Raw genomic sequence first — 9931 nt, 5'->3', positions numbered from 1 at the left:
TTGTGCTATATAGGAGCAATGGGACTTGAACATGGAATGTCCGTACAGAGAGACTGATCATTAGACCATTGCACCATCAGTCAGACACACAGTGAACATCTCCTGGTAATTGTGTGTGTTAGCCCTCAGTTAGTAAAGTTGAAACACTCCAGCATTAAGCTATAGGAGAACAGGGATTTGAACATTTAGAGGTTTATTAACTGAAGGCTCACAGCCTCAGCCTGATAACCTCAAAAGTCTCATATCTCCCCTGAGCCATAGGCAGTTGCTTTGCCTTAGTGGTTAAGATGTTGGCCTTCAGTGCAGGGGACCTGTGTTCGATTCCTGGGTGCTACACTCTGATGAACGTGAGTCTATGTTCAACTCTTGATTCTTTCAACTTTACTATCTGAAGGCTAACATACAAAAGATCGCTTCAACAGTACAAAGAGGCAGATGTTACTGAGTGATGGTGTAGTAGGGGCTATTCAGCACAGTTCAAATCCCACTCTTCCTAAAGTTTAACGCTAGTTATTGAGCTTCATTTACTGCTATTCTAGCAGTGACTCACAGCCTCAGCCTGACTACCTCAAAACTCTAATTGTCGTAGTGGTTAAGATGTTGGCTTTCCACGTGGGAGACCAGGGTTCGATTCCCGGCTGTTACACTATCATACAAAAGAAGACCTCAACAGCGCTAAGAAACATTTGATTAATATGATTCTGTGTTATTTAAACTTCACTGAAGGCTAACGCACAAAAGATCACTTCAAAATTACCAGGAGACTTTGCCTGCGAGTGTCTGACTGATGGTGCAGTGGTCTAATCACCAGGCTTTCAGTACAGACATTCCATGTTCAAGTCCTGTTCCTCCTACAGCTCAATGCTGCAGTAATTTGAACTTTTCAAGGCTTGAATAAAAAATAAAAACATCAAGGTGCTGGAGGACCATCGGGAGACGGTGCTCTCTCCCCCTGTTTCCTGAGATGTAACGGTTGGGGCTTATGTCTGAAAGAACCCTGTCCAGCTAACCTTTTACCATGAAAATGTCCAATTTAACATACTCTTACCACTTCTCAGTGTGCCCTTTTCCAACTGGGCCTGGAAGCCAGACATAAAAGAGGGACTTTCCAACCAAGTTTTGGGCCACCAATCAGGGCCCAGTATGCAAATACACAACCTATTCTGTCAGATGATGGGCCAAAACCATAAACTATAGTATGTCGTTTTTTCATCATTTTCATATTGGCTTTTGAAATCGTTGCGAAAATCATGAACTATAGTTCATGGTTTTTGCGACGATTATTAAACAAATATACTATAGCGTGTAGTTTTTTCATTGTCAAAAGTCAAGAAAAATGACATTGCCATTGTCGACGATTATAATCGGGGCCCAGTATGCAAATACACAGACTATTCTGTCAGATGATGGGCCAAAATGCATTGGGCCAAAATGCATTGCTATTTTATTTGTAAACGTTTTACCTTTCTTATCTGTAAAATGTTAGGTGGACAGGGTTCTTTCAAACAGGGTTCTTTTCAGGAAACGGGGAGAGAGCACCGTCTCCCGATGGTCCTTCCCAGCACCTTGATGACATGGGACTTGAACCTGCCAACTGTCTGTAGCAGAGGCAACGGGTCAAGCGCTCCACACCATAGTATGCCGCACGGTATGGGCTATAGCCCATGTTCAAAAGTGATGAAAAACGAGGTTAAAAAAAAATTCAAAAAACGATGGCCTATAACCCATGTTTTTTTGTTTTTGTTTTTTAAATCCTCAAAAATGATGAAAAACGGCGTGCTATAGTATGCCGTACGGTATGGGCCATAGCCCATGGTCAAAAATGATAAAAAACGAGGATTAAAAAAAAATCTAAAATTCTAAAAACGATGGGCTATAACCCATGTTTTTTTGTTTTTTTTTTGTCAAATCCTCAAAAATGATGAAAAACAGCGTGCTATAGTATGCCGTACGGTATGGGCCATAGCCCATGTTAAAAAATGATGAAAAACGAGGTTAATTTTTTTTTTCAAAAATTCAAAAAACGATGGGCTATAACCCATCTGTTTTTTTTTCCCCATTTTTTTCAAATCCTCAAAAATGATGAAAAACGGCATGCTATAGTATGCCGTACGATATGGGCTATTAGACAAGTGTCTAAAAATGGGATAAAAAACGTCTAAAAATAGACGTCTAAAACACATCTAAAAATAGACGTGTTTTAGACGTCTATTTTTAGACGTCTATTTTTAGATGTTTTTTGTCCCATTTTTAGTTGCACGTCTAATAGCCGGCTATTGCTCAGTGGGATGGTCAAAAATGATGAAAAACGAGGATTAAAAAAATAATCTAAAAATCTAAAAACGATGGGCTATAACCCATCGTTTTTTTTTTTCATTCTTTTCAAATCCTCAAAAATTATGAAAAACGGCGTGCTACAGTATGCCGTATGATATGGGCTATTAGACGAGCGTCTAAAAATGGGATAAAAAACGTCTAAAAACAGACGTCTAAAACACGTCTAAAAATAGACGTGTTTTAGACGTCTATTTTTAGACGTTTTTCGACATCTATTTTTAGACGTTTTTTATCCCATTTTTAGACGCACGTCTAATAGCCAGCTTTTGCTCAGTGGGATGGTCAAAAATGATGAAAAACGAGGATTAAAAAAAAATCAAAAAATCAAAAAACGATGGGCTATAACCCATCGTTTTGTTTTTTTCAAATCCTCAAAAATGATGAAAAACGGCGTGCTATAGTATGCGGTACGGTATGGGCTATAGCCCATGGTCAAAAATGATGAAAAACGAGGATTAAAAAAAATTCAAAGATTCAAAAAACGATGGGCTATAACCCACCGTTTTTTGAACTATGAAAAACGAGGATTTGAAAAAAGAAAGAAAATCACTTCCAGACCATGGGCTACAGTCCATGGTGTCGGAGTGATTTTCGTCCTCAAAAATGATGAAAAACAGCATGCTACAGTGCCCTAACCCTAACCCTTGATCGTAGGAGATAGTAATGTAGGACTCTACAGATCGAGTGCTATACAGTCATAAAGTTTGAACACTTGAAGAAACTACTACAGAAAACTGGAAACACCGCCAATGTGGCGCACTGCATCCTATCCATAGGAATGAACAATCGACAGCAGGTGACAACAGAAACAGGACGGAAGACAATGAGGGCGGACACAAGTGTGGCCTACATGGGTCACATATAATTCGCCCAGCTGGTACCCACTTAAGGCCCAATCAGATCCCAGTTCAAACCCATATAGGCAAACACAGGTGGCGCACACACATGGTTCTGAAATAAAATGGCCCATTTGGATACCACCTAAGATCCAGTTAGAAACCCACGTAAGCCCATATGGGCTAACACGGGTGGGCCCTTTGTGAAAACTGGGTGCACGGCCCACTTGGAACCCATGCCCATAACCCATGTCAAAACCCAATTGGGCCCAGATGGACATGTTAGCTGGGCCAGCGCATCTTCCCTATCCAGTGCTGATTTTTTATCCGACGACACCCGCACTCGTTACCCACCACCACCCCCCGCTCCAATGCGCAAAAGAGGCGCCCCACGCGGCGGGGCAAGAAGAGGAGGCGGTTGGCGTTCACAGGGTCCACAGACTCGCTCCCAGTCCCACACCAGGAGGAACCAGTGGACTTGAATGTTCTGAACCTCTCAAGTAAGGCCCTCTCACCAAGCCATTTAAGCCTTTTGAACAAAGGACTTAATTTTGTCCCCACTAATCTTTTTGATGTTTTTGAAGCTAAAGTTGATCTTTTCCGTTTTTTCAGAAGCTTAGGGTTAAAATAATTGTTTTCTCCTATTGGTAACCTAGAAGCAGTGTCTGATGTAACTGAAAGTGTATTGTTAACAGAGAATCTTGATGTAGAGCAAACTTTATCTCCCTCGACTACACCGTTTAGAGGCAAAAGTTACTTTATCCCCCCTCCAAACCGCAACCCTTCTTTAGAGACCTTTTGCAGGTTAGTAGAGAGAGATGTGGGTGTGGCGCTGAGTATGACGCTCAGCGTTGGGTTCCTATTAATAAGATGTGCACTGCAAAATCTGCCAATACAAACTGTCACTATAGACCTGTGACCCAGAGCCCTGACTTGCTGAGTTAACATAGAGGTGTGAAATGGGACACTTCTGTCTCTCTCAAAGGGAAGTCAGTAGAAGCACCAACTGTTTCTAAAACTACTAACAAGTTATAATAATCCATAGAATGTAATTATTGTAAAGCAGTAATGTCATGGGTTGAACTGATCTATAATCTTGAAGTATAGTCATACAAAGACTATGAGAAGGTTAAAATGTCCTTTCCCAAGGGGCTCCCAAACCCTGCTCACAGCAGGAGTTCTGATAAGGAACATCCTTTCAACTCACAGCGGGGGTGGGCAGTCCACTGTCCCTTAGAGCATGACAGCCACACGGCACATGTATTTCACTTCCTGGGGCACAAACAGCCAATCACAGGAAGAGCTGATGGCCAGACCCTGGAGGAAGGGCTAACAGAACAGAGGGTTTAAATCACCTAGCCTGTATTCCCTTGGACCAGATTCAATTTAAACAACTAAGAGAGTCCAATACCTCGTGTGGTAGCACGATGACCAGCCCTGTGTATAACACTGCACAGCGACCAAACGCAGCCTCACATTGACCAATGGTAAATATGAATTCATGCAATAACTATGAATAATAATAATCTATGTGTTGTGTTGTAAACCTGTTATTGACAAATGTATTGTATATTTCTGTCTCACATTCAGGTTTTTTAGTCTAATCTAAAGCTAATCTCTAAGGTTACTAACTAATCATAATCAAAGGCCTGAACAAGGGCTAACAACTAACCCAATCTAAAATAGCTAAGCTCATTGTGTTAAATGTATGTTTATGAAATCAATATAATAAAAAATATATAAAAGACAAGGAGTTATGTTATTTTAGATTGCGAATGGCCGGAGATTCGAGTAAATACTTTGACCCTGTGTGAAGTTGTTTTCCCTTTCAGAGGGATTGGGTAGCACGGTATGTTATCAATTAGCAGAGAAACCGTAGCAAGCTATAAATCTGAACAGTGGGGGAGTTCTCCCAAAATAAGCATAATCATAATCCTAAATCTTTTAATAATCTAAACAGTGATCAATTGAAAGCCCTCACTGATCTCCAATCTGATCCTTCAATTATTATCCGCTCAGCTGACAAGGGCAGGGAAATAGTTGTTCTTGACAAAACTGATTATGTAACTGAGTGTCTCAGACTATTACAGGACACAAACTTTTATACTCCTTTACCCTCTGACCCCACACTCCAGTATGAGGTTACTATCTCTGGAGTTGTAGAGAGGTTTTTTAATGCAGGGGAGATTATTAGTAAGGAATTTGATTTCCTAACAGTTCAACATCCAATTATTCCGGTGTGTTACACTATTCCAAAGGTTCACAAAAATCCTTCTCATCCACCAGGACGCCCCATTGTCTCAGGCATAGGCTCTTTAACCTCCAATATCTCCACTTTTGTTGATTTCTTTATCAGGCCTATAGCTGAAAAATTACCTTCTTTTGTAAAAGATACAGGTCATATGATCACCATTTTGGAGTCCCTGGATCCTATCCCACCCGATTGCATTTTAGTCACTTTTGATGTTGAATCATTATATACCAATGTTCCCCACGGTGAGGGCATTCAAGCCCTTGAACATTTTTTACAGTTGTGCAATACAAACTCAAGTTTATCTAACAATTGTATCACAACATTGGCTGAACTGGTACTGAGTCATAATTATTTTATGTTCCAGGATGCTTTCTTTGTACAATGCAAGGGTGTTGCCATGGGCTCCAATATGTCGTGCAATTTTGCAAGCCTATATGTTGGCTTTTTATAGAAAATGAAAATTCTTAATGATGCAGTGAATCCTTTCTTTTCCAATGTATTGGTCTACAAACAATATGTCGATGATATTTTCTGCCTGTTTAGAGGTTCTGTTGACCTGTTAAATTATTTTTGCCAATTTTTAAATTCCTCTTCCCAACATTTGAAGTTCACCATGCACTATGATCTCCATAGAGTCAGCTTTCTAGACACATGGATCATCTGTCAGGATTACATCTTATACACAGATCTATATACAAAACCCACAGACCGCAACAGTGTGTTGAGAGCCGATAGCCACCGTCCCCTTCCTCTTAAAAACAGTCTTCCAGTTCTGCAGACTGAAACGCATTTGCAAAAATGAGACTAATTTCAAGCAACATGTGAAAACTATGACCCACAAGTTCAAAGAGCGTGGGTATACTGAACGGCAATTGAATTGGGCTATTGACAAGATCAGTAATAGATCTAGAGCTGACCTCTTCACAACTGCCCCTAAAAATACAAATAATAATGCGATCCCCCTTTTTATTACCACGTACTCCAGAACTGCCAAATCAATTAAGCCTATCCTTTACAGACATTGGCACATCCTTCAAATGGATCCACAGTTGTGTAATGTTTTCACTGACCCCCCTCGAGTTGTGTTCAAACGAGGCAGAAATCTGAGGGACTCACTTGTCCATTCAGATCTCCCCCCTCCTAAAGTAGTGTCTCAGCGTACTTTGTCCCCCATCCCACAGGGAAACTACAAATGTGGTGCCTGTGCCCAGTGCAACAGCACTGTAAAATGCACAAGTTTCAAGCACCCACATTCAGGTAAAAGCATTCCCATTAAAAGTATTATCACATGTACTACACAAGGGGTGATATACATAATCTATTGTCCATGTGGCAAATACTATGTGGGCAAAACCACAGGTGCCCTCAAGACTCGTATTAGTGAGCACCGCAGTGCCATTAGATGTAAAAATCTCACTTCTCCTATTGCTACACACTTTTTAGAGGCTGGTCATCATATCTCTGCTCTTTGTTACATAGGCATCGAAAAGGTCCCTGCCAACAGAAGAGGGGGTGATCATGACAAAGCACTGCTTAAGAGAGAATCCTACTGGATATCAACCCTCAACACCCTTGCCCCTAACGGCCTTAACATTGATTTTGATTTAAGAGTTTTCCTGTGACAGTTGGTAGAGCTTAATGTTTGCAAACTTTTTTCAAACCCATTCCCCTCTACCTGTGTCCTCCAGTGTTTACTGCAAATATAAAAAAAAATTGACTCTGTACAAAATATGGGTTCTATCTATGATATTGAAATGTATCTTTTTGCCACTTGAATTGTAATAAGTATGGTCTATAATATAACAGACCCTCAGGTGCCCTACCAATCCGGCCTTCTCTCTTTCATGAGTGTGACCTAAGAACTGCCCTGTTCCATTTAATTTATTTACCTTTCATAGTGTTTTGAGTGTTTTCTCTGTATATCTAATATATTCTGTCTCCCCAGCTTTTTCTAGATGATTTCTAATTTTTACTAAATGTATTTAAATCTCTTTAATTAATATAAAAATGCTATTGCAAATATTTAACCATTGACCTAAAATGTATTTATTATTGCACTTGACTAAATAGTAAACACTTCTTGTGCATTGAATGTCTATTCTGGTTGTATTTGGTATTTATGCATTGTTACCTGTTGTTGCTCCCCTATAAGTGTGTGTTTGTCATATGGCTTGTGTATTCCCTGAAGAAGGCCGAAAGGCCAAAACGTTGGTTAATATTAAACATACAGCATCGTGGCTACGAGTGTGTGGCCTTTTCTCTTTTTTACAGGTGCCAATACGCACCTGGCTTTTGAAATTATGTCAAATGGCAGCCAAGTCTATGGACTTTTAATGTTTGTAGAGCAAGTTTAACAAAAATCTAATTTGCAGCCAAGTCTATGGACTTTTAATGTTTGTTTAGGGCACCAAACGTGATTTATTGTGCCAGCCTATAGTCTATGGATGTTTGTTCACAGCAGTTAAACAAACACTGACAATAAATACATCTTGTGACTGGTTTCGTTTTAGCCTACAACACACTGCATTCATGTCTCGTAATGTAGTGGCAGTGAATCTGCAATGAATGAAAGTGACTCGGTTCTAAAACTCAAAATGATGCTTCATTTTCCAAAAAACTCAAGAAATCAACAGGGTACCTGCATAGCTCTGGCAGCCAAGTCTATGGACATGTTGCTTTATGTATGCCCCCCGTGACGATGTGGCAGCCACGAGTGTGATGTTTTCTTTTGTCTTCTTTTTACACAGAATCAAATGTGTTATGGTCATGATTCACCTGCAGGAGCCTTTCGGAAATCTCTATGGGAAAAATGAATGGGCTTTTGAATTGTGGCACCACAAAATCACTATGGGCCGGGGGTGTGGGAAATGCCCACACGGTGTGGGCTATGCCTTATTGGCTTTACACACTGGCCAACCTTTGCGTGACGTTTGTGTGCCACTGTACCAATATAAAATGTCCGTGCGTGGAATCTAACTCCATCCTCTTACAGAGCGACGCTCACACAGCTGTGTTCAACCACGACAGCGTCGGAGTGAGTCCCTGATGTTGTGCTGGGCGGTGCATCTCAGAGGACGACCGAAGAGGGAGCACCACGCTGCAGTGGCGGTTGGGCACAAGGTGTACTCGTTTGGAGGCTTCCATAACGGGGAGACCTACCGCTACGACGGTCAGATCGAGATGCACATCTTTAACACCGTGTCGTTGCGCTGGGTCAAGTTGCCGCCCGTGACAAACGGAAGGGGAGAACATCCCCCCGAGGTTCCCTCCATGCGCTATGGCCACACAGCCGTGCTGATAGAAGACGTCGTCTACATCTGGGGGGGCTTCACGTACACGGGCGAGTACTGCAACGTGCTCTATGCGGTCGACGTCCACGACCACAGGTGGTTCCAGCTCAGGACGTCTGGGTCCGTCCCAGAGGCGAGGCGAGGACACTCGGCCTGTGTCTTGGAGAACGTCATGTATATCTTCGGAGGATTCAACATGCTGACCAGATACACTAATGACATTCACAAGTTGGACGCCACGACAATGGTGTGGACTTTAATTGACACGCGAGGCACTCCCGCACCGGCTTCGTCATGTCACTCTGCCACCATCGTTGGGACAAGGATGTTTGTATTCGGGGGCCGAGGGGACCAGTTCCACTACAACAAAAATGCCAGCGTGTTTGACACGGAAACAAACCGCTGGATGAGCACACCGTCTGTACAGCTTCTCCCAAAAGGACGCGGGGCACATTCAGCCTTTGCCTACAATACAGAGCTGTATATATTCGGTGGTCGCAACTTTCTTCTGGACCAGAGCTTCAATGATCTGTGGAAATTCAATACGGAGACCTTATCCTGGACGAAGGTTGAGCCCAAGGGGAAAGGCCCCTGTTGGATGTCTAGGATGTGCTGTTGCATGGTGGGAGATCGTATCGTCCTCTTTGGAGGCTACAGATACACATACACGCCCATTACAGTGGAGGATCTTGAGGACGAAGATGACGGCGAGGTGTCTGACATGTACATCTTAGACTTAAGTCCCAGCCTGAAGACGTTGTGCAAGCTAGCAATCATTCAGTATGGTCTGGAGCCGTCGGGACTCCCACACGACATCAGGTGGGAACTGGCAGCCATGTCTAACAACGGCAATAGAAAGGAAAGATGGCTATAACTCCAGACAATGGAGCAGAAAGGAGAACGAGGAGGATGTTGTCTCCCTTAAAAAGGATCCCTTCATTCAGATGTGAAAGAAAGCAGAAGGAGAATGTTGTCTCCCTTAAAAAGGATCCCTTCATTCAGATGTGAAAGAAAGCAGAAGGAGAATGTTGTCTCCCTTAAAAAGGATCCCTTCATTCAGATGTGAAAGAAAGCAGAGCACAGGAATGTGCTCGGTTGACCCTGTTGACACCGTGCAGCCCAGGAACTTATCAGCTGCAAAGACGAACAGTTATGGTAGAGTTCAATAACTAAAGACGAACTGGGAAGGAAGAGGGGAGAGGAACCATTTATGC

General features: G+C 42.2%; 1 protein-coding gene across 1 annotated transcript; it reads left to right on the top strand.

The window, feature by feature from the left end:
- Positions 1–8472: 8472 nt before the first annotated feature.
- On the top strand, positions 8473–9591 carry LOC310871784 (kelch domain-containing protein 3-like; the record flags this gene model as incomplete). The annotated part of the gene is made up of 1 exon (XM_083783419.1): positions 8473–9591. The coding sequence occupies one exon, from the start codon at positions 8473–8475 to the stop codon at positions 9589–9591; it is 1119 nt and encodes a 372-aa protein (XP_083639545.1).
- Positions 9592–9931: the final 340 nt, after the last annotated feature.

Source organism: Protomyctophum parallelum, assembly GCF_964188405.1.
Source record: "Protomyctophum parallelum genome assembly, chromosome: 15".
Taxonomy (NCBI): domain Eukaryota; kingdom Metazoa; phylum Chordata; class Actinopteri; order Myctophiformes; family Myctophidae; genus Protomyctophum; species Protomyctophum parallelum.
This window is presented reverse-complemented; position numbering and strand designations above follow the sequence as displayed.